The sequence below is a fragment of the Alosa sapidissima genome, chromosome 22, assembly GCF_018492685.1.
Source record: "Alosa sapidissima isolate fAloSap1 chromosome 22, fAloSap1.pri, whole genome shotgun sequence".
NCBI classification, from domain to species: Eukaryota; Metazoa; Chordata; class Actinopteri; order Clupeiformes; family Clupeidae; genus Alosa; species Alosa sapidissima.
Window position 1 is genome coordinate 20,630,606 of NC_055978.1, and position 25,204 is coordinate 20,655,809.

General features: G+C 40.6%; 1 protein-coding gene across 5 annotated transcripts; it reads right to left on the reverse strand.

Moving 5' to 3' along the window:
• Window positions 1-568: 568 nt before the first annotated feature.
• On the reverse strand, window positions 569-12,271 carry LOC121697718. Of its 5 annotated transcripts, none has more exons than XR_006026532.1 (8): window positions 12,079-12,164; window positions 11,611-11,688; window positions 9,438-11,490; window positions 9,270-9,305; window positions 9,024-9,071; window positions 8,472-8,930; window positions 947-1,048; window positions 569-849 (listed from the first exon to the last, which is right to left on the reverse strand). XR_006026532.1 is itself a non-coding variant. In XM_042079357.1 (7 exons), exons 3-7 carry the CDS (start codon window positions 11,044-11,046, stop codon window positions 635-637), a joined length of 2,010 nt encoding a protein of 669 aa, XP_041935291.1. In that variant the 5' UTR covers window positions 11,047-11,490; window positions 11,611-11,670; window positions 12,079-12,271; the 3' UTR covers window positions 569-634. The 5 variants fall into 5 exon arrangements, 2 of the variants coding, with proteins under 2 accessions (XP_041935291.1, XP_041935290.1); XR_006026534.1 differs by having other exon boundaries at window positions 9,270-9,330; XR_006026533.1 differs by lacking the exon at window positions 8,472-8,930 and having other exon boundaries at window positions 9,270-9,330.
• Window positions 12,272-25,204: the final 12,933 nt, after the last annotated feature.

Sequence of the window (25,204 nt, forward strand, 5' to 3'; positions counted from 1 at the left end):
AAACAAAATACTGAACAAATTAAACTCTCAACCCTTTCTCTCCCTCTTCGCTTAACCCCCCCCCCCCCCCCCCACACACACACACACACACTCTCGATCCCCTCTCACTCCCTTTCTCCCAGTCTCTCCTTCTCTCTCCATGCCCCCCTCCCCCCAACACTCTATTCCCCCCCTCCCCCAACACTCTATCCCCATGCCCCCCCCGCCCCCCAACACACTCTCGATCCCCTCACCCTCTTTCTCCCAGTCTCTCCTTCTCTCTCCATGCCCCCCCCCTCCCCCCAACACTCTATTCCCCCCCTCCCCCCAACACTCTATCCCCATGCCCCCCTCCCTCCCCCCAACACTCTATCCCCATGCCCCCCCCCCCAACACACTCTCGATCCCCTCTCACCCTCTTTCTCCCAGTCTCTCCTTCTCTCTCCATGCCCCCCCCCTCCCCCCAACACTATCCCCATGCCCCCCCCCCTCCCCCCAACACTATCCCCATGCCTGCCCCCCCCCCCCCCCCCCCAAACTCTACACCCTCTCCTCTCTATATGGTACCCCCAAACTCTACCCCCTCTCCTCTCTATATGGTACCCCCAAACTCTACCCCCTCTCATCTCTTTCCTGTCTATCATCCTTCCTCATTTCACATTTTCCTCTTCAGTGCAGTAATTCGATTTTTTATGTAAAATTTGAGTGCCTTCCAGTCTCTATTTTTTAGTGCAACTGGCTCTGATTTAAGGCACTTATCACAGTCACACTTTCTTGGAACATTGCAGGTCAAAATGAAGTTTCTCATGTGTTTTTCCACAGCAGCTATCTCCTCGGTTTCCCAGGGCCTCCTCTTCTGTGGCTTGTGAACTAAGTAAGAAATGAATGACAAATTAGCTTAGGATATAAATGGACAGTAATTGTGATTCAACTAAAGTCTATTGTACAACATATAGGATATCCTTACTGGTCTTGGACTTTTTCTTCTGGACACTTTTTCTTCTGTCGTCTCCATCTGAACTGCTTTCCCGTTCATTTAGCCGTAAAACACTCTGTGTCCGCTTTTGTACTGAATGACAAGGTGAACATTGTTATTGTTAAAACTTAATTCACATAGAATCCAAGCTGATCTGAGAATCACATAGTGAAGGCAATACATTGGTGGATTTTATTCTATACAACAGAAATGCGCCGGTGTACTGCTTTAAGGTAGTCTCTATTTAGCAGCTGCCTGTTCAACTGGTTTGAGAGTTGTGTAAGTGTTGAGGATGTATCAAGATCACAACACACTTCTCGGGTATTGCTATTCTTCTGCACACTGCTTGTTAAACAAAATCCTTCAGCAATACAGTCCTCCTGGGTATCCCCTTGTCACACCCTGCTTGATCTACATGTTGCAGTGGGGACAGAATGAAAATAACCCTGAAAAACACCTCATCTATGATGAGCTGTGGCAGATGGGGAGTACCTTCAACCATAAGCTTATCCCTCCAAAATGCAAAACAGAGCAGTTCAGGGGGCACATAGTGACAACCGCCATAAGACTGTCCAACAGTACAGGAACAACCCCCCACCCCTTCCATTCTCAAACTGGTGACCACCAGTGGTCAGGTGTAAGACTGCATGTCGCTACAGGTATTCCACTCGTGCAATGACAAAGTTGAATATAATGTAATTCCTACAGCACGGGCAAGAAACTAGTAATGACCTGGGAAAGCTTGGGCTGAGTCTAATGTGCAACTCTGATTGCTCACCATGGCACACCTCCACACCCACTAGACACACTTCCACACCCCCCCAGGCACACCTCCACACCCCCCGGGCACACCCTCAGGCACATCAGGAACACCACCACACCCATGTTGAGGGGCAACAAGACTTAGCTTTCTCAGCTCAACAACTTGAATGTCACTATACCATACCTTTGCTTACGACGCGGTTGGCACATGATGATGCCCGTAGGCCGCCCGGGCGATTCAATCAGCATAAATTGTACATTTTCAGAAAGCTGATGATGTGGGGGATGTCATTTCACCCCCATATTGAGGGGGAACAAGACTTAGTTTTCTCAGCTCAACAGCTCTGGCAGACCTAGTATATGACTCGGTACACACACAGTATGGCCTGGTACCCACAAAGGCAAATTTGGTTTAAATATCTATATATATTCTGAAAGTACATGTTATAAGGATTTCATTTCACCCCCCTTTTACATATGCACAACTTATTGTTTTCAGAGCCACACAATTTGAAGTTCAACAGTGTATGTCAATGTGAGGCTTAGTATGTGACTCGGTAGAGAGTTAGTATGGCCTGGTACCTACAAAGGCGAACTTGGTATAAATATCTATATATATACTGAAAGTACACGTTATAAGGATTTCATTTCACCCCCCTTTTACATATGCACAACTTATTGTTTTCAGAGCCACACAATTTGAAGTTCAACAGTGTGTGTCAATGGCAGAACTAGTATATGACTCGGTACACACTTAGTATGGCCTGGTACCTACAAAGGCGAATTTGGTATAAATATCTATACATATTCTGAAAGTACACGTTATAAGGATTTCATTTCACCCCCCTTTTACATATGCACAACTTATTGTTTTCAGAGCCACACAATTTGAAGTTCAACAGTGTGTGTCAATGGCAGAACTAGTATATGACTCGGTACACACTTAGTATGGCCTGGTACCTACAAAGGCGAACTTGGTATAAATATCTATATATATTCTGAAAGTACACGTTATAAGGATTTCATTTCACCCCCCTTTTACATATGCACAACTTATTGTTTTCAGAGCCACACAATTTGAAGTTCAACAGTGTGTGTCAATGGCAGAACTAGTATATGACTCGGTACACACTTAAAATGGCCTGGTACCTACAAAGGCGAACTTGGTATAAATATCTATATATATTCTGAAAGTACACGTTATAAGGATTTCATTTCACCCCCCTTTTACATATGCACAACTTATTGTTTTCACAGCCACACAATTTGAAGATCAACAGTGTATGTCAATGGCAGAACTAGTATATGACTCGGTACACACTTAGTATGGCCTGGTACCTACAAAGGCAAATTTGGTATCTCTATCTCTATCTCTCTATATATATATTCTGAAAGTACACGTTATAAGGATTTCATTTCACCCCCCTTTTACATATGCACAACTTATTGTTTTCAGAGCCACACAATTTGAAATTCAACAGTGTGTGTCAATGTGAGGCTTAGTATGTGACTCGGTAGAGAGTTAGTATGGCCTGGTACCTACAAAGGCGAACTTGGTATAAATATCTATATATTATACTGAAAGTACACGTTATAAGGATTTAATTTCACCCCCCTTTTACATATGCACAACTTATTGTTTTCAGAGCCACACAATTTGAAGTTCAACAGTGTGTGTCAATGGCAGAACTAGTATATGACTCGGTACACACTTAGTATGGCCTGGTACCTACAAAGGCGAACTTGGTATAAATATCTATATATTATACTGAAAGTACACGTTATAAGGATTTCATTTCACCCCCCTTTTACATATGCACAACTTATTGTTTTCAGAGCCACACAATTTGAAGTTCAACAGTGTATGTCAATGTGAGGCTTAGTATGTGACTCGGTAGAGAGTTAGTATGGCCTGGTACCTACAAAGGCGAACTTGGTATAAATATCTATATATATATATATACACTGAAAGTACACGTTATAAGGATTTCATTTCACCCCCCTTTTACATATGCACAACTTATTGTTTTCAGAGCCACACAATTTGAAGTTCAACAGTGTGTGTCAATGGCAGAACTAGTATATGACTCGGTACACACTTAGTATGGCCTGGTACCTACAAAGGCGAACTTGGTATAAATATCTATATATTATACTGAAAGTACACGTTATAAGGATTTCATTTCACCCCCCTTTTACATATGCACAACTTATTGTTTTCAGAGCCACACAATTTGAAGTTCAACAGTGTATGTCAATGTGAGGCTTAGTATGTGACTCGGTAGAGAGTTAGTATGGCCTGGTACCTACAAAGGCGAACTTGGTATAAATATCTATATATATATACTGAAAGTACACGTTATAAGGATTTCATTTCACCCCCCTTTTACATATGCACAACTTATTGTTTTCAGAGCCACACAATTTGAAGTTCAACAGTGTGTGTCAATGGCAGAACTAGTATATGACTCGGTACACACTTAGTATGGCCTGGTACCTACAAAGGCGAACTTGGTATAAATATCTATATATTATACTGAAAGTACACGTTATAAGGATTTCATTTCACCCCCCTTTTACATATGCACAACTTATTGTTTTCAGAGCCACACAATTTGAAGTTCAACAGTGTATGTCAATGTGAGGCTTAGTATGTGACTCGGTAGAGAGTTAGTATGGCCTGGTACCTACAAAGGCAAATTTGGTATAAATATCTATATATATTCTGAAAGTACACGTTATAAGGATTTCATTTCACCCCCCTTTTACATATGCACAACTTATTGTTTTCAGAGCCACACAATTTGATGTTCAACAGTGTATGTCAATGTGAGGCTTAGTATGTGACTCGGTAGAGAGTTAGTATGGCCTGGTACCTACAAAGGCGAACTTGGTATAAATATCTATATATTATACTGAAAGTACACGTTATAAGGATTTCATTTCACCCCCCTTTTACATATGCACAACTTATTGTTTTCAGAGCCACACAATTTGAAGTTCAACAGTGTGTGTCAATGGCAGAACTAGTATATGACTCGGTACACACTTAGTATGGCCTGGTACCTACAAAGGCAAATTTGGTATCTCTATCTCTATCTCTCTATATATATATTCTGAAAGTACACGTTATAAGGATTTCATTTCACCCCCCTTTTACATATGCACAACTTATTGTTTTCAGAGCCACACAATTTGAAGTTCAACAGTGTGTGTCAATGGCAGAACTAGTATATGACTCGGTACACACTTAGTATGGCCTGGTACCTACAAAGGCGAATTTGGTATAAATATCTATACATATTCTGAAAGTACACGTTATAAGGATTTCATTTCACCCCCCTTTTACATATGCACAACTTATTGTTTTCAGAGCCACACAATTTGAAGTTCAACAGTGTGTGTCAATGGCAGAACTAGTATATGACTCGGTACACACTTAGTATGGCCTGGTACCTACAAAGGCGAACTTGGTATAAATATCTATATATATTCTGAAAGTACACGTTATAAGGATTTCATTTCACCCCCCTTTTACATATGCACAACTTATTGTTTTCAGAGCCACACAATTTGAAGTTCAACAGTGTGTGTCAATGGCAGAACTAGTATATGACTCGGTACACACTTAAAATGGCCTGGTACCTACAAAGGCGAACTTGGTATAAATATCTATATATATTCTGAAAGTACACGTTATAAGGATTTCATTTCACCCCCCTTTTACATATGCACAACTTATTGTTTTCACAGCCACACAATTTGAAGATCAACAGTGTATGTCAATGGCAGAACTAGTATATGACTCGGTACACACTTAGTATGGCCTGGTACCTACAAAGGCAAATTTGGTATCTCTATCTCTATCTCTCTATATATATATTCTGAAAGTACACGTTATAAGGATTTCATTTCACCCCCCTTTTACATATGCACAACTTATTGTTTTCAGAGCCACACAATTTGAAGTTCAACAGTGTGTGTCAATGTGAGGCTTAGTATGTGACTCGGTAGAGAGTTAGTATGGCCTGGTACCTACAAAGGCGAACTTGGTATAAATATCTATATATTATACTGAAAGTACACGTTATAAGGATTTCATTTCACCCCCCTTTTACATATGCACAACTTATTGTTTTCAGAGCCACACAATTTGAAGTTCAACAGTGTGTGTCAATGGCAGAACTAGTATATGACTCGGTACACACTTAGTATGGCCTGGTACCCACAAAGGCAAATTTGGTATTAATATCTATATATATATATATTCTGAAAGTACACGTTATAAGGATTTCATTTCACCCCCCCTTTTACATATTCACAACTTATTGTTTTCAGAGCCACACAATTTGAAGTTTAACAGTGTGTGTGTCAATGGAAGAACCAGTATATGACTCGGTACACACTTAGTATGGCCTGGTACCTACAAAGGCGAATTTGGTATAAATATCTATACATATTCTGAAAGTACACGTTATAAGGATTTCATTTCACCCCCCTTTTACATATGCACAACTTATTGTTTTCAGAGCCACACAATTTGAAGATCAACAGTGTATGTCAATGTGAGGCTTAGTATGTGACTCGGTAGAGAGTTAGTATGGCCTGGTACCTACAAAGGCGAACTTGGTATAAATATCTATATATATACTGAAAGTACACGTTATAAGGATTTCATTTCACCCCCCTTTGACATATGCACAACTTATTGTTTTCACAGCCACACTATTTGAAGTTCAACAGTGTGTCAATAGAAGGCCTAGTGACTTGGTACAGACTTGGTATTGCCTGGTACTACAAAGGCGAACTTGGTATAAATATCTATGTGTATTCTGAAAGTATATGTTATAAGGAGTCCATTTTACCCCCTTTTAAATATGCACAACTTATTGTTTTCATAGCCACACAATTTAAAGTTCAATAGTATTGTGTATAGTATGGCAGGCCTAGGGTAGGCTATATGAGTCCGTACAGAGTTAGTATGGCACCTATAAAGACAAATTTGGCATAAATATCTATTCTGAAAGTACAAGTCCATTTTAGCCTACGGTAGCACTTTATTTTAATGTGTCGCTGTTACAGTGTACCTACCTGATTAGGTACAGTGGTACAACCTGTGTAACAACATGTACTATCAGGTACTATCATTGTACTTGCATTATGTATTTGTGGGTACCTACATATAGTTGTTACATTGTAATACTGAGTGCTTTTACAAAACTTTGCCAATTTGCCAAAATTTTCATCAGAGGCAAAGAGCTGACCTGAGACCTGCTGGATGGGGTAAATCTGGTCATGGTAGATTTGATATACAAACCATTCTTAGCTCCGGTCAAGGCCTCATTGTCTTCAGTGTACATGTAACAGCTGTGCTGCTACAACCTTGTTACTCTTTGATACAGTGGAATAAACGTATTAAGTGTACCAGTTAATTACTTACATGTACATATGACATGTATGTTGTGTCTTTGATGTCTTGGAACAGGTCTACTAATTCACATGTACTATGTGGTGTAACAGCAGACACGTTTCAACACATCAATTACACATTACAGGATGCATGACATCATTGACAGGATGTATATAATTTGTACATGTAAGTACTTAACTGGTACACTTTATTTTAATGTGTTTATTCCACTGTATCAAAAGAGTAATAAATGTGTACCGACACAGTTGATACATGTACTACAGTATGTAGGGTAATGGCAGACATGTTCCAAGACACCAATGACACAACATACATGTAATATGTAATTGTAAGTACTTAACTGGTACACTTCATTTTAATGGGTTTATGCCACTGTATAAAAGAGCAATAAATGTGTACCAACACAGTTAATATATGTACTATGTAGTGAATTAGTCGACCTGTTCCAAGACATCGAAGACATAACATACATGTCATATGTACATGTAAGTAATTAACTGGTACACTTAATAGGTTTATTCCACTGTATCAAAGTGTAACAAGGTTGTAGCAGCACAGCTGTTACATGTACTCTGAAGACAATGAGGCCTTGACTGGAGCTAAGAATGGTTTGTATATCAAATCTACCATGACCAGATTTACCCCATCCAGCAGGTCTCAGATCAGCTCTTTGCCTCTGATGAAAATGTAGGCAAATTGGCAAAGTTTTGTAAAAGCACTCAGTATTACAATGTAACAACTATATGTAGGTACCCACAAATACATAATGCAAGTACAATGATAGTACCTGATAGTATATGTTGTTACACAGGTTGTACCACTGTACCTAATCAGGTAGGTACACTAACAGCGACACATTAAAATAAAGTGTTACCTAGCCGACCACCTAAGTTTGAACTAAGTGTGGAAGGATTACCTTTTTCATGAACATGACCTAAAATAACACTATTATCAAATAACAATTATATTAATGCAAAGTATAATCGTATAAAAACATTAACTTTAAATAAATGTATAGTACATTATAATCCCCTTTTTTCTATGTTAGTTTTTGTTCCCCTCTTTTAATAGTAGCCTACATCAGGAGATGGCGACGTTTGTCCAGAGAAAGTCCGTAGACGGGCTCTGGTTGGTCTTGCCTTGCATTGAGAAAGGTGTTGCGTGAGATCACTTCCGTTCAATTTCAAGGATGTTAGCAAGACAATTCTGCTACAATTACAACATTTGCACAGGCTAAGTTTCAGCAACATGTTTACATTTCGTGTAAACCTTTGAAATACACTGAAAACCGAATTTTAACCTAATTTATCTGATCGTTCGTACCTTTATTTTGACGCTTTTCGCCGCCATATTGCCCGCTATTGTCGCGTACTGTCGCTTACTGTCGCTAGCTCCACGGAACTTAGTCTGCTCTTCTTCAGCTGTGCTTCTACTGACCAAGAATCTGCATTGCTGCCCTCTACTGGTCTGGGGTGTACCTATTCACATTGCACATATTACCTTAAGTTACACTGATCTTCAACTCCACTGTAGCACAATGGCCAAGGCACTTGCCTCACAAACGGGCAACCCAGGTTCAAAACCCCCCATCCAAGCAAAAGGGAAAGAAAACTAGTTTTCTTAAGGAAACATATGAAGAAAACTATTCTTGATCAAGGCACACACATCCAAACCTGTCTAAGACATAGTTATAGATTACTTCACTCATCTTTTCCAACTTAACCTTGACCTCTTTCTCCATCAACCCTTCTGTACTCCTCTCTCTCTTCTGAGACTGGGTTTCTGATTGCATACATACATAAATACATACATACATACATACAAGTATTTGGAACCACATGGGAAAAAAAAAAAAAAAAAAAAAAAAAAACGTACCTTGTGTGTCAGACTCACGCTGTACCTCAGTGTCACTGTCTACATTCTCTGAGATAAGGAAGGAGATGGAAATGACAAATCGTAAAGTGGCAATTAATTTGATTGTCTGACGTAAACAACTGTAGCTGAAACATGACTTAAACCTGTTAATTTTTCTATCTAAAGTCTACACTTTACACAGAAATATGTGAAGACAGACATCAGTCTTTGTAGTATGAAAATACATATCTTGTGTGTCAGACTCACCCTGTGCCTCATGGTCACTGTCAAGGTTCACACTCTCTGAGATGAGCAAGGGGATGAAAGTCAAAAGGTACCAATTCATTTTATAATACATGATTTGACCTGGACATTTTTTAAGCTTAACCTTTTACCTTTTACACAGAAATGTGTGAAGAAAAACATCAGAAATACCTTCTGGACCGATTGTGATGTCATCCAGGCCTTTGCCTTTGAATTCTGCCAAACGCCCCTGTTCAAGAGCCAAGAGGACTTTGCTAATTTTAGCAAGTTGAAGGGTCCCTTCAGGCAGCCTGTAAAATTGCCGATGGACTCTGACATCATGGCCAAGGAAATTGGCTAATTGGTCCAGCTCTGTATTACTGAGGTTGAGAACTTGAGAGAGTGTTCCGGTTTGCTTGCGCAGTTTTGTAGAAGTGAGACTTGTGTAGTTTGCAATACCACAGACCTTGGCAAAATCTCTGATACAATCAGAACCACGGTAGCAGGTCAATACAGACGGCCTGGCAAATAGGTAGCCATTTTCCTTAAGAATCCCACACTCAAGTCGCTTGGCAACAAGGAGGTCCAACGATCTCTGCATTTCTGGAGTTAGGAGGACAGGGACCTTTCTTCCTCTTTTTCCTCGTATCTCCAACCTCCTGAAATGCTGACAGAGTTTTTTCTCTAGCTCTGAAAGCGCCATACCCACATCTTCCTGCAGATCTACTGGATTTGGAGCAAAATAGGTAGAGAGGGGCATTTTTGAAACTTCTCCTGTTCTACGTCGGTTGAACATCATGACTTGTGTCAAAGTGATTTTAGTCAGATGTACCCAAGTGTTTTTAGACGGCTCTGAGGACAGTTCGTTGTAAAACTGTTCCTGCTGCATGTCCAAATAGGAGTGGAGTTTCTGAACATCCTTAGTGAACGGAATCAACTGAGGAACATTCCATTTCGATTCATGCATTGTTCTCAGTGATGCAGCTGAAATGAGTTCGTTCCATCTGGCTTCGTACACTGAGCGGAACCTACGAGCATCTTTTGCTGCTGGTTGGTTGTTTTGCATACTTGCACGGGCTTCAAGAAGCAGCGATATCTTCACCAGACTATGCCCAATTTTTAGTGCAAGACTTGGACGCTTGTAGGTGCTGGATTCAGAGACAAAGCCAGCCACGAGTTGCACAGCTTGCACAACATGCATGAAATTTTCAGGCTTCATGTGATCTTCGATGGTCTTCAAGGGAGTGGTTTTCCTCGAACAAATCAAAAGCCTTCCCAGTTCCCTCATTTTCTGACGGATATATTCATGTTTGCCAACATCATATCCATGCTTGTTATGCAAATGCACACCATACTCCATGATCCAGACATCAGATTTAACTGCAAAGTAAACGTCATCTTGAATCATATGGTTTAGGACCTTCCAGAATTCTGCTTTGACTCCAGGTGGTGGTGGTACAGCAAAAGCACAAAGTGCTTGCACCCGTGTTTTGCCAGGCTTCGTAGGGCCACTAGGCTTAAACTTGCATATCATCATGTGGCGCCACATAACTTTCTTTGTGAAATAGCCTTGACAATATATACAGTGATCAAAATCTCTGGGTTTAGAATCATCTTTTGGTTGTTTCCGAGGAACAAGCTTTCCAACACCAGTATTTAAGACCTCAGAATTGTGGGCGAAGTTGCCTCTATTTCTCAAATGTTCCAGATGCAGTCTTCTTTGTTTAGAACCTTTTGGAAAAGACCCAGCCTGTGCAACTTCTTTCTCGTTTTTATGAGCACGCTCTAAATGCCTGGCCATTTTTATAAATCCCTTTTTACAGTATAAACAGTACTGTTTTTTGTTATATTGTCGTGATCCATCCTCTTTTTTACAGACAGCAGGTACGGTAAGTAAGTCGTCAGCTACATCTGAAGTGGGGGAAGTAGTACTGTCAGGACAAACCAGTGTCGAGCTTCCATGAGGGTCTTCAGTGTATGAAGTTTCTGATGACTGTCCACCAAAAGAATGTGTTCGGCAACAGGATACACTTCTGGAATGGTGCCTTTTCCGTTTCAAAGCACTGCCCTTTCGTACGAGTGAGCGTCCCCTTAATGTAATTTTCTTCTGATTGGATGTTTCAAAAACTTCACTGGTGTCCGTTTCATCAGATGAATCCTCGCTTGTATCAGGAACATATTCTTCTTCACTTTCATCTGATGTCTCAAAAAGCTCATAGGAATCAAAATCGGTTTGTCTGTTAATCTTTGGGGGGGGGGGGGGGGATAAAATAAATAAAAATAGCTCAGTTACTTAACTTTTTCAATGCAGTTTTATATCAAATGAACCAACTATAATGTCCATCTTCATTAGTGCCTTGATTACCTGAATGCTTTTGGTCCTCCTCAGTTTAGGGACATAAGGTTGGTCTTGGTCTGAGGACTCCTGAATTAGATTACATCTCTAGAGTATCACAAATCAACAGCACATTGATAAATAAGAACAAAATAAAATAAGTGATAAAAAGAAATATAGAATATAGAAAGACAAAGGAAAACACAGGAATACTTAATGGTAACGAAGGTTACTTTTTAATCTTTTTACCTAAGTGGTAATAGATATTAATTATAAGTCAATGGTCATGTTCAAATTCACATGTAAAATGTGTAAAAAAAAAAATGCATAGAAATAAACTGCGGACTGTAAATCATTTGAAAACATTTCAATGACAGAATTTGGCCATTGTGGTCCACAAATTTCCATCAGCTTGGTCATATGTAATGACTATCGTTCTTTATAGAGAACAAGAAGTTGATCTTTTCTACAATAGCAACTGAAAAGAAAATTCCATACCTTTTTCTTGGGCGAAAGCAGACCACAGTGTTCAGGTGTTTCATAACGGTCAGCTAGTCCAGACTCAATCACAGTACGTTTCTCTCCAATCTAAAAGACAATGTTTAAGGAATAACTAGAAATGAACAAATATTATTTATGTGCACAACCAACAACCATTAAAGCCACAAAACTGACAAAAATGGAGTGGAATGGGGAAAAAAGGAATGGAGAAAAAAAAGCGCAACAATTTCAAATGTACCGAATTTAGTCAAACACTGTTTTAGGAAAACAAGGTAAAGGGTAGTTAACTCTTCAGGCGCCAGAGGTTTTTGGGAAAATTATACGATTTGGGCAGCAAGACTTCAAAAGACTGGCTTAAAAGTGGCTAAAGATAAAGACTTGGTGTATATGAGAAAAATGTTCTGTATGGCCTAAAGTTCATGTGTAGTGTAATTCTGGGCTAATTTGCATATAGTGAAGTCATAGGCAGAGTCACAAAGGCAGCCACTCCAAAGCGCACAGCTCCCCATTTTGCACGCAAATCAACTTACCATTTCCATTCGATTTTCCGAGCTGGCATCCACTGTCGGCTTCAGCCAAAAATGTCTGTAGATGTGATCACGTGTAAAACTTTCCCGCGGTTCATGATCTTCCGAGTGCGTCACAGCATAAACGTAACCAGGCCAGTAAGTGAATATGTCACGTTGTCCTGGCAACGCGATTTCCTGTTCTAAACATACGACCTGCAAATTAGGCTAGTGACAGATGGTCAGAAAGAGCTTTAGTTTTTGAGATACCCCTACCGGAGGTAGAACTAGGCCTAAACCCAACAATGTTTTTCCTCATCTCTAAGGTCTCCCATATATCAAATGGATTCTTGGCTAAAAATATTTTACTGCTAAGATTGTTTAATTAACAGATATTGTTATACACCCCAAAACCAAAAAAGGACTAAAATATAGCCTGTCTGTATTGGAGTTAAAGCATATAAATTAGTGCAGATCAATCACACAAGCTCTGAGAGCTTTGAAACTTTGCATGTTTATAGTCAGGAAATTGCTTTACCTTGGCCTACTAGAAAAGACTGGATGTGAATATCTTGATGTATGGAATGAATAGAGGCATGTAAACATACACTTAAAATAAGCGGACATGCAAAAAATGAATATATGCAGAATGTTTTCATTTACTTTGTAGCTGTAACCAGGGATTATCATAGCAACACATATAAAGGCATGTGGGAAAGGTGGGGTTGTACTGAATCCAACAATACCAAATATGTAAATATAGTATGACGAATCACCTTTGTTCTGTCACTCAATGTATGAGGTGTCCAAAATGAAAGAAAACCGAACACTGGCAAAAATCCATTGTTACTGCAAGGCAAGTGCTGATCTATATTACATTTAATAATGATACATATCATATGAAACACAGATCCAATTGAATCAGGTTAACATTGGAATGTAACACCTTTATTAAAATATTTACATTCACTTGAATTTTGTTTTGGTCAAGTCATTACTGAATAATGGAAAATAATATTGTTAGCTTTTGTCTGTCCAGACCAGCAGTGGACAGTAGAGCCTACATTGCTTACTTCACCCCTAAGTAGCTAAACAGTTGTAGAAACTACTTTCCCTTGAAATGAATCATATCCATATCCATAGCTAAGAAAGTACTTAGCCCTCTGACTAATGTTGCATGTGTAATTCAACTTGAAAATTCTGAAATGTTTCCTTTTCACTAGTCACTTGAATTATAGAGAATGTCTTACAGACATTGGATCCAAAGCTTGTGGAAAACATTTTGAAAAGGGCAAGAAAAAAGATCTCTATGTCCAAAACCCCACAGTAGAAGGCCTCCAACGCTTACTTACCCTTGCTCAGCAGAGAGAGAGATGGCGATGTCCATAAAACTCTGGCCCCATATACAGATGATATTTCCTCCAAAATCAAAGTTTCATATCATGCATCATGTATAGCGAACTACTGCAGTAAGACAAAAATCAGTGAGCAGCAGCAAGTTACAAATGTTGAGAGTGAGAGCACATCTGCACCAAGAAGGCTGAGTAGGGCTGATACAACATCATTTCAAATACGGAGAGATTGTTTCATTTGTGGGAAAGCCAGCTCTAGATCAGAACCTCTGACAGCCATTTCAACTGGAACAATCGTAAGCTCATTTTCATATCTTTGGACAATACTGTTTTATCAATGTCTTCAGTGAGCTTAATAAAGGCTTTGTTATAGACATTGGTCTGCTTTTTTATTCTTTTCTATGGCTGCTGTTATATTTCGTTTAGAGATGTAGTGTGCAAGGCACATTTTAAGGTATTTGACATCATATGCAAAGAGATCTGGGCATGAAAGAATTTGAATGTACATCTTCATCAAGCCTTTCAGAAGCTGCCCGAAGGACCTTGTCTCTGGTACTGGGGACAGCCGTGGCCTACTCATTAGGGGTTCGGGCTTGTAAACGAAGAGTTACCGGTTCGATCCCCGACCCAGAAGGGAAAAAAGGTGGGGGAAGTGGTTGAGCACTGCTCTCCCATGACCACATGCATGGTGCCCTTGAGCAAGGCACCTAACCCCTCACTGCTCCCCGAACGACGCTGTAATTAGGCAGCTCACTGCTCCGGGTTAGTGTGTGCTTCACCTCATTGTGTTCACTGTGTGCTCTGTGTGTATAGGCCAAGTATATTGTACTTGGCCTATAATTTACATTGCCCCTGTACCAGTCGAAATGGCTGTCAGAGGTTCTGATCTAGAGCTGGCCTTCCCACAAATGAAACAATCTCTCAGTATTTGAAATGATGTTGTTTCAACCCTACTCAGCCTTCTTCACTCTCAACATTTGCAACTTACTGCTGCTCACTGATTTTTGTCTTACAGCAGTAGTTCCCAAAGTCAAAGTCAAAGTCAGCTTTATTGTCAATTTCTTCACATGTTCCAGACATACAAAGAGATCGAAATTACGTTTCTCACTATCCCACGGTGAAGACAAGACATATTTTACCAATTTAAGTCCACAGACAAACATAACATTCAAGTAAACAAAAAAGTAAGTAAATAAGAGGGCACATATAATAATGAAAAAAATAAGAGCAGCAAAATTTGGTTGAAATTGTGCATAGACAGTCAATAAAATACTAGTGCAAAGTCAGGCCAATAAAAGGCTTGGGTAGTTCTGTTTGACCTAAGTAAGAAAGAAAGTGACATAGTGGTGCAAGTTATGTAAGAGCAGCAGAAGTGTTGTGTTTTCAGGACAACAACAACAAGTTGTAAAGTGTACAAGTGTGCAAGTGTGCAAGTGGAGTAGTGCACGCGGCCATTGTGGGTCCAATGTCCAGGATGTTATGTAGCTGAGGGTGGAGGGGGGAGAGGAGGGAGAGAGTTCAGCATCCTTACAGCTTGGTGTATGAAGCTGTTGGTGAGTCTGGTAGTGCGGGAGCGCAGGCTTCTGTACCTCTTCCCAGAGGGCAGTAGATCGTTCCCTCTACATGATACATGATATGCAACTTTGATTTTGGAGGAAATATCATCTGTATATGGAGCCAGAGTTTTATGGACATCACCATCTCTCTCTGCTGAGCAAGGGTAAGTATGCGTTGCAGGCCTTCTACTGTGGGGTTTTGGACATAGGGATCTTTTTTCTCTTTCTTGTGTCCCACAAATGATACAAAGCTTTGGATCCAATGCATGTAAGACATTCTCCATAATTCAAAAGACTAGTGAAAAGGAAAAATGATATACATTTAAGAATTTTCATCAAAATGCAAATCAAGTTGAATTACACATGCAACATTGGTCAGAGGGCTAAGTACTGTAACGTTCTGTGCCAATGAAGAGACCGTTTATCATAACCGGGTTTAATGTTGACTGTTGTCGGCCACAGTCACGCCACAAGAACAAGTTTTACACTCACGTATAGGAGCCCAACTCACACACCTCATCGTAATTTTCCTTACTGTTTTTCCCCCCAATACTACACACATTACCCCCGGAAGGGGGCGGTACCCCAACCCTGGCCCAGGTAACAGAGCCTATCATAACCATACACACATTAGAAACTTAGACCACTACTTTTAGGAACTTAAGACACGCTACAGTACTTTCTTAGCTAGGGAAAGTAGTTTCTACAACTAACTGTTCAGCTACTTAGGGGTGAAGTAGGCTAAGCAGTGTAGGCTCTACTGTCCACTGCTGGTCTGGACAGACAAAAGATAACAATATTATTTTCCATTATTCAGTAATGACTTGACCAAAACAAAATTCAAGTGAATATAAATTTTAATAAAGGTGTTCCATTCCAATGTTAACCTGATTCAATTGGATCTGTGTTTCATATTAATTGTTTAATACTGGGACATATGAAATGTATCATTATTAAATATAAATATAGCAGCACTTAGCAATTTATATGCCTTAACTCCAATACAGACAGGCTATATTTTAGTCCTTTTTTGGTTTTGGGATGTATAACATCCCAATGGGTTGGATTTGTAATGAGGGTGTAATTGAGGGTTTTGTCATAATCTGTAAGTGTTTGGGATCATTTCAAGCCTAAAAGTGTAATTTTCTAGTGTTCAGATTTGTAATAAAATAACTTAATGTCAGACCATGCTGCTGCCAGTTACTGTCCGGTTATTAGCATGCTAGCTAGCGTTTAGCTAAGGTAACATTTTAAACAGAGAAGTGTAATTTCTTTGAAATGACAACTAGCTGAATAACATTACTGACATTAGTTAAAGTGGATAGTTTATACTCAAGTGAATTTGCAACAGTATATTAAGTTTAAGCAATGTCCTTCAACTACTAGTTGTTAGCACATAGCTGTATTGCCATAGCTACTCCCATCTACTTGTATAGCATTTTAAGCTAGCGTTAGCTAGCTAGTTAGCTCGGTTCACCTGACTAATTAAATTATTCATATCATGTCCTAAAGAATGATTCTTTGATATCATACATGATTATAGACAATAATACTTTAAAAACAGTTATGTTTATCTGTTCTTATTGCTTATTAAGAGAGACTACTAGTTGTTAGCACATAGCTGTATTACCATAGCTACTCCCATCCACTTGTATAGCATTTTAAGCTAGCGTTAGCTAGCTAGTTAGCTCGGTTCACCTGACTAATTAAATTATTCATATCATGTCCTAAAGAATGATTCTTTGATATCATACATGATTATAGACAATAATACTGTAAAAACAATTATGTTTATCTGTTCTTATTGCTTATTAAGAGAGACTACTAGTTGTTAGCACATAGCTGTATTGCCATAGCTACTCCCATCCACTTGTATAGCATTTTAAGCTAGCGTTAGCTAGCTAGTTAGCTCGGTTCACCTGACTAATTCAATCATTCTTATCATGTCCTAAAGAATGATTCTTTGATATCATACATGATTATAGACAATAATACTGTAAAAAGAATTATGTTTATCTGTTCTTATTGCTTATTAAGAGAGAAAGTGTATTTAGTGACGTAAGGTGACACTCCCAATTATGCAGACCGGAACTGTCACACTTACACACTCTATCTTCGTCAAGCACACTTGCAGTACCGTTTCCTGCCACTAATGGCCGATACTGAGTTAATTTCTCCAAGCACACTTAGGCACACCAAATCGGTTTTACTTACATTTTGGGGTAAAAAAAATTTTGGCCTGAAAATTTTACTGGGCATCCCTCTGACATCCTTGTCATTGAATCTACATTAATCCTGGTGGGGTCCGGACTTTTGGTCCCCACCAAAATTTTGGTCCCCACACTGTGAGTGTGCTGTCAGGCGATGGTTCCCACAATGGTATAAAGACAAACACACACACAGATGGTGGTGGATTTTGCAGAGCAGGCCCAGATCTGGTGCGGTGTCGGCTGTGCCTTACTCTCACGGTGAGGCAGGTGTTGACAGTAGAGGGACCCCCCCTCCCGTGACAGACAGGAAATGAGGGGACATGGCGGCACACACACGGCGGACCACCTTTAGAGGAACATTAGACTTTCATCCTCCATCACATAGCCATGCACAGCCATACGTCTGCCGACGCGTGGCTGGAAGGATTAAAGAGCACGGGTTGTACACTGAAAGCAATAATGCATGGCTGGACTGACAAGAGCGATCAACGTATTTGCCAATTTCACACGCCGCAGTGAAAATTGGATAGTGCAGGCACTGGGATACAAAAAAAGGGGAGAGAGAATTTAAAAGAAAAAAAAAAAAAAAACAGAATAAAAGCCTGAATGAAAAATAATTAGTTGCAGGCCTGGTGTCTGGCCTGTCCAGTAAAGATAGCAGCGCATTCCCTTTCATGCCGCCAATGCGGTAACCATGACAATACGCATTAATGTCACTGAAGTGCATTCGATATGCTGTCAGATTTCCAAGGTTTTATTAATCCCAATTGTTTCCATATTAGGTACCGTGGTGGCGTTCCACTATGTACAGCCCATAGGCTCCAGTATTCATTCTTTTTCACATGAATTGATTATTTACATATTTCTGTAGTGCAACGAGGAGAGCAATGTACTAAACCACACAGGTTTAGTTTCACGCGTATCACACATACTGGACAAAAGTATGGCCATCTTATTAGTCAGTTTATAGTCAGTTTAAGTCAGTTTATATAGATAGATAGACAGACAGACAGACAAACAGAAAGAAAGTCAGAAAATAGATATATAGATAGATAACATCAACAAAATCTGATGCAAAAAGAGACGCAAGAATGGCATCTTACACTTCTTATACTTTACTAAGGTGCACACAATGCACCCAATTGACTATGTATGAGGCCATTGCTGTGCAGCGGGCAGACAATTGGATGGAGGGCTCCTGCATGGACATTGTTCAGCTGCCATGTTAATGATGTTCACAAGCAGCCACTCGTACATGGCACGCGCGGTGACACACAAGAATAACGCGTGGGGGGCGGTTGACCTCTGCCGACACAACCCCTGTTTTCATCTGGAGAAGGGGACAGGAGAAAGGGCATCGCAATGAAATTGGAATGATCTTCATTGATTAACAATGTCTGTAGGGTTTGAGAGCGAGAGAGAGAGAGAGAGAGAAAGAGAGAAAAAGAGAGAGAGAAACAAAAGAGAGAGGAGGAGAGAGAGAAAGCGAAGGAGATGGGAATAATAGAGAAGAGGTCATCCTGTTTTATCTGTAATCACATCGTAGGGGCCCGTTGGTGGCCTGCAGCAGGGCCCATAATTACATGGATCCAAGAGAGACGAACCACAGAAGGCACAGGATGCAACCTGGGTAGAACAGCAAAGGCACGGCACAGAATAATACCAAAAAGAAGAATTAGAAGAAGAGAGAATGATAAGAAACGATAGAATTAGAAGAGGAAAGAGTTCCTCACATATATGAAACACACACACATTACTGTATGATGGTTCTGGCTTGTTTTTCTGAAAAGAGTGGAAGGCATATAGGTTATCACTCGGGTGCAACAGAATGAACATGATGGGAAACACATTGAATGAAGTAGACAAAGAAAGAAAGAAATTCAAAAAGAAAGAAAGAAAGAAAGAAAGAAAGAAAAAAGAAAAAAAAAGAAAGAAATGTGGTCCAAAGTGATAGATCTACAGTATGAATATATATATATATATATATATATATATATATATATATATATATATATATATATGTCTGTTATATGACTACAGGAGAAAAACACAAAGCCAGGTGAATGAAAAGGAAAATGTGTTGAAGAACATTTTCTATCAGGGTTGAGATTTCCCACGTTTACTCTCTTAAAAGTGTTGGATCTTCAGTGGAAATTCAGTGTAGCCGCAATGTAATGGAGGTGATTTGTTATTTTTTTTTTCATTCTGGGCTGTTTTGACCAGGAAGAAAGGCTCTCGGAGCTTAATGCAAGCCTGATTGGATGGTTTCCACTCAGGGTCGCGGATCTGTCGTCACACTGCATTTCGGCCGCTAACCCCCATCACTTCTCGCTAAGCGGACACACACATCGCATGCGAAATGGAGCAGGCGGTTTGAGGCGGGTTGGGGATCAATATTCCATGGTTCTTATTAGGGGAATCAGGTCCTGAACAAGCCTGCTTCATTAAAACGAATTTCTGCCAGGATGTACGGTTGGAATACTGACCTCGTTTGGAGCTGTGGTGTTCCACTTCATTTACAGTCTATAGAAGGGGCAAGACCCTAAAGGGCTTAAGGGGAGCTGCTAGCAGTAATCCATTAGGAAATTCAAGTTAAAGTTGAAATAATTTTGTTAAACTATTAAACTTTCAATTATTGTAATGTGTGCCACACGGTCATATGCTTGCTGCAGAGCCCAAACTGCTTATCCTTTAGTAGGAAATGATAATAGTATTAGTGACATTATCATAATACATTAGAATTCTACAGCATGTTTTAGAAATACTAGATGTACCGCAGAGCAGTACAAAATATGACCGCCGCCCAGTCCAGCACATGTTTTCCACAAAAATAAGTCACGCTAAAAGGCATATATGATTCTAACTGTCTCACTGAATTGCATTATGCACACTCAATTCTCACTGGTATCTGCTAGACAACAAGTACCAAAACAAACGTACTTGTGTGTTTGCCTGGTTATGTGCCTGTGTGTGTGCATGTGCATGCATGCGTATATATGTCTACTGTGTGAGTATGTGTCATACGTAGGATTACAGTGAATGTTTGTGTGTGCGTGTGTATCTGTTTATGCACATGTGTGCATATGGAATGGGTTTACATGACCCCTGGAGGCAAACATACGCAAAAAATTGGTCATCCTAGGCCCTACGGTTCTCAAGATATTCACAGAAAACTGTGTCTGCCCTACCCTCCTTTCGGGGGGTCCAGTCCAGCAGGAGGGCTACAGATCAAAACGAAAAGTGATGGTTCCATGCTATCCATGTGGGGTTACATGCCCACCAAGTTTCGTGTACCCCGGTCTTTCAGTGTCCCGGGAATCCTTGTTGGTGTACGGTCACTAAATGTACACATACATTATTTTACTGTAAGGCCCCCCATGAACGAAAGTCCACGAAACTTGGCATGCATTCGGAGGGTGTCATAATGATCCTACACTTTCAATTTCGTGCAGTTTTGATCTCAGCCAGAGATATTGTGATTAAAACACCTAATGTTTTGCTTTTTAATTTTTAACTAGGTAGCGCTATACATGAAATACGTGGTAATGGGATAGGTTGACATGCCCCCTTAAGACCAACATACAAAAAAAAGGTGGACCTCCTAGGCCCTACGGTTCTCGAGATATTCACAGAAAACTGTCTCCGGCCACCTACAGGCCAGTTGGTGTATAGTAACATAAATTAATTTATTGTGTGGCCCCCCATGAACGGAATTCCACGAAACTTGACGTGCATTCAGAGGGTGTCATAATGATCCTACACTTCCAATTTCGTGCAGTTTTGACTAGGTATATTACAACACCTCATTTTTACTTTTTTGTGTTTAACTAGGTGGCACTATACATGAAATGAGTGGTTATGGAATGGGTTGACATGGCCCTTTGAGATCAACATACAAAAAAAACGGTCCTCCTAAACCCTACGGTTCTCGAGATATTCACAGAAAACTGTCTGCCCTACCCTCCTTTCGGGGGTCCAGTCCAGCGGGGGGGCTACAGATCAAAACGAAAACAGGAGGTTCCATGCTATCCATGTGGGGTTACATGCCCACCAAGTTTCGTGTACCCCGGTATTACAGTGTCCCGGGAATCCTTGACGGAAATTTGGACATGCAAAAAAGAAGAAAGAAAAAAAAAAAAAAAAAATCTGACTAAACCTATATGACCGTCATAATTAAGGGCTTAGCCATTGGTCTGTAGTGACAGTCTGCTATTATTAGGAACACTAGTTGTTCATCTCCCATTTCTGCTGAATGAGTTTTGATGTTGCACTTTTTTTTTACGGCACATCCAACAGGAAGTTTCATGGCCACCTACCCAGTCAATGCAGACAGAGAATATGTGGTGAAGAGCTATGAGCTAGTTTTTAAGCCAAACTGTATTGGCAATAGCAATATCCCTGGGATAGCCAAGAGAAACTTAGACCATAACTCAGCTGCGATGTTGTTTGATGACAACAAACATGACACCGGTGTTGATATATCCTAAGGCATACCACTTCTTTTGAGAGATTCTGTAATAAAAGCAGCTATGGCTGTAATAGAAGTACATCAACTTATCTTGAGTACCCAGTACCCCAGGTGCATCTTACCTATACATTGTGGTAAAATACCAAACGGAGCAACTCATATTAGCAAAATTGTGTGCAATTGCATGAACAGTGATCAATTGCATAGACAGAACATGGTACAAGGCACATTGGACTTTCTGAGAAAACAGGAAATGGGCATTACTTCATGGTGCATTGAAGTCATTGGATAGAGGCATACTCCTTTGTGGTCCTCCATATGTAGTGTTTTGATGAATTCTATCATAATAATATGTGAGCCGATCTGGCAAAATGAGTCACAGTGACTCATATCAATGGACAGAAGACACAATGAACTTTAAAACGATCAGGTCAGGTCACATATCTATCCATGGATATAGATATGGTTGTAAACCCCTTTCATTAGTAACCCGATGTGAGGGTGTGGTTAGTTGCAATTGTAGTATTTGCTCTACATCTATAGCTAGAACCCTAACTTATTCCACAATCCTAAGTATACAATAGTACGTCTGGCTTGCACTCATAACATTAGACAAACTTATTATTGAAGAGTTGTTATCAGTTTAATAAAACACAAGATTTTTTGTGTCATTAGATGGGGGATATAAATGGTAATGTGAACATGCTTTTAATCTGGGGAGAACGGGCCTGGAGATGTCTCCTCTATCTGCCAAGCTTTATTTGATCTGCTCACAATCTCTTAAACACGTCAACTCCGTCTTATTAGATGGGACAATCACATTACAGCCAAAGCAATAAGAATAGACTTGCTCGATTCAATAAATATACAGTGTAACAGAGAGATCTCTGGGGATGATTGTGCCTTTTGAAAGGAGAAGTGTGTGTGTGTGTGTGTTTGTGTCTGATGCAGTCAGCCGAGTGTGCTTATTGCTTGCATCCGTACACAGAACCTCTGAAGTGTGTTTGCGAGAGACTCATGTTTAAAACAGAGAGCTTCATGACGTTGACACGCCACCGTACTGGCGCACAAACAGACACAGACAAATGACAAAGACACACATTACTGTGGGAAATGAAGGTCGTTGAGATGGTATCCAGTGCTTATCAGGGAATCCAATTGTAATGTGGCAGGAGGGGGGAAAAACAAGCAATGTCCTGGTCCCGGAGCTTGACGCGGCCTTTTGATACTGTCAGCGCGGCATGCAGGCGCTCAGGAGACTCTCTGAAGACAGAGCCCAGACGGGGAACAATCCCACCTGTTATCGCACCTTTGTCTTGACAGTGCTGCTACTGACTGCAACTGTGCTGTGAGTGTCTGAGGTGCGACGTGGGGAGGAAGAGACGCGACTTCATCGCATCGGAGCACAAACATAGTTAGATGTTGCTCACGAATGCATGCACACACACACACACACACATACACACACACATACACACACACACACACACATACACACACACACATACACATGCACACACACACATACACACACACACACACACACACACACACACACACACACACACACACATACACATACATACACACACACACACACACACACAAATAGATATTAGCAGTAAATGCAATCATGACCCGATGACATGAAGACTTTCTCAATTGGACTGACTTCTTGCACAGCATTGATTATAGGGAGAGGAAGACTGTGCACCACAGATTATTGTAGAAATCAATATAAGTGTGCATATATACTGTGCGTGTGTGCGTGTGTGTGTGTGTGTGTGTGCATTCTTTGCAAAGCTCATTTGGCCTCAGAAGGACCTCTCTTCTATAATCAGTTGGATAACATTTGTTCTGAATTGTTCTGGATGAATGTGCTCCCCTCTCTGTCACCCCCTCCCTCTCTCCTTGAAGAGTACACATAACCCATAATGAAATAAAACATGAATACTCCTGCCGTGGCCTTGCCGTGTCCATTTGAGGAGAGGCGGTCATTACCTGTGAGGAGTTTTCGCTGGTCCGACGGCACTCTGCGTGTCTGTGGGGGATTGCCGGTGGCTAAGTGGGACTCCTTCCCTCCCACTCGCCACCGTCCCCAGGGTCTGATTATCCGGCAGTAGAGAACTGGGGCCGCGGCAGCAGCGCCGAGACGAAAGCGGCCGTTTGCCACGAGACGCTGGTCGAGCAGAAACAATGCCCCTCGTTCTTCTTTTCTTTTTTTTTGTCATTTTAAAAACATTTAACCTGACCGGTGCTCGACTCTCGACTCTGTGTCGTGGTGGAGCCCAGATCAGGAAGTTTGGTACTACTGAAATTCAATTTTGAAGAATGGGACTTCAGGTGAGAATGTGAAGCACTACAACCATTTTAAAAAAAAAAATGCATATTCCCAAAGAGATCCAACCAAGCCGGAATGAATAACGCCATTCCAGTGATAATTTCTTGTCTCTTTGTGTTTTTCAGGAAATCAGCATTTCATTCAACATTCATTCAAAAGAGTATCTTAATTAGTGGCATAAATAAAAGATGTGAGTAGTTGGGTTTAGCAGTAGAGCTGAGAGTATGGGAACATTTCTGCTGGAGAACAAGTGTCAGAGAGAAAGAGAGAGAGAGAGAATGAATGTGTGTGTGTGTGAGTGGTGTGTATGTGTGTGTGTGTGAGTGGTGTGTACTGTATGTGTGTGTGTGTATGTGTGTGTATGTGAGTGGTGTGTATGTGTGTGTGTGTGTGTGTGTGGGTGGGTGATGTGTATGTGTATGTGTGTGTGTGTGTGAGTGGTGTGTATGTGTGTGTGTGTGTGTGTGTGGGTGGGTGGGTGATGTGTATGTGTGTGTGTGTGTGTGGGTGGGAGTGGAAGAACGAGAGGAAGCCACACGGAAACATGAGTGATGGCATGTAAATGCACCCTCTCATCAACATCGTCGCTGGATGCATTACACACACACATGTAGCCTTCCTTCTGTGCGTGCCTCGTAGTAGAACAAAAGATGCTTGGTGAGCGTGAGTGGCTTGGCACTTTGCATTATG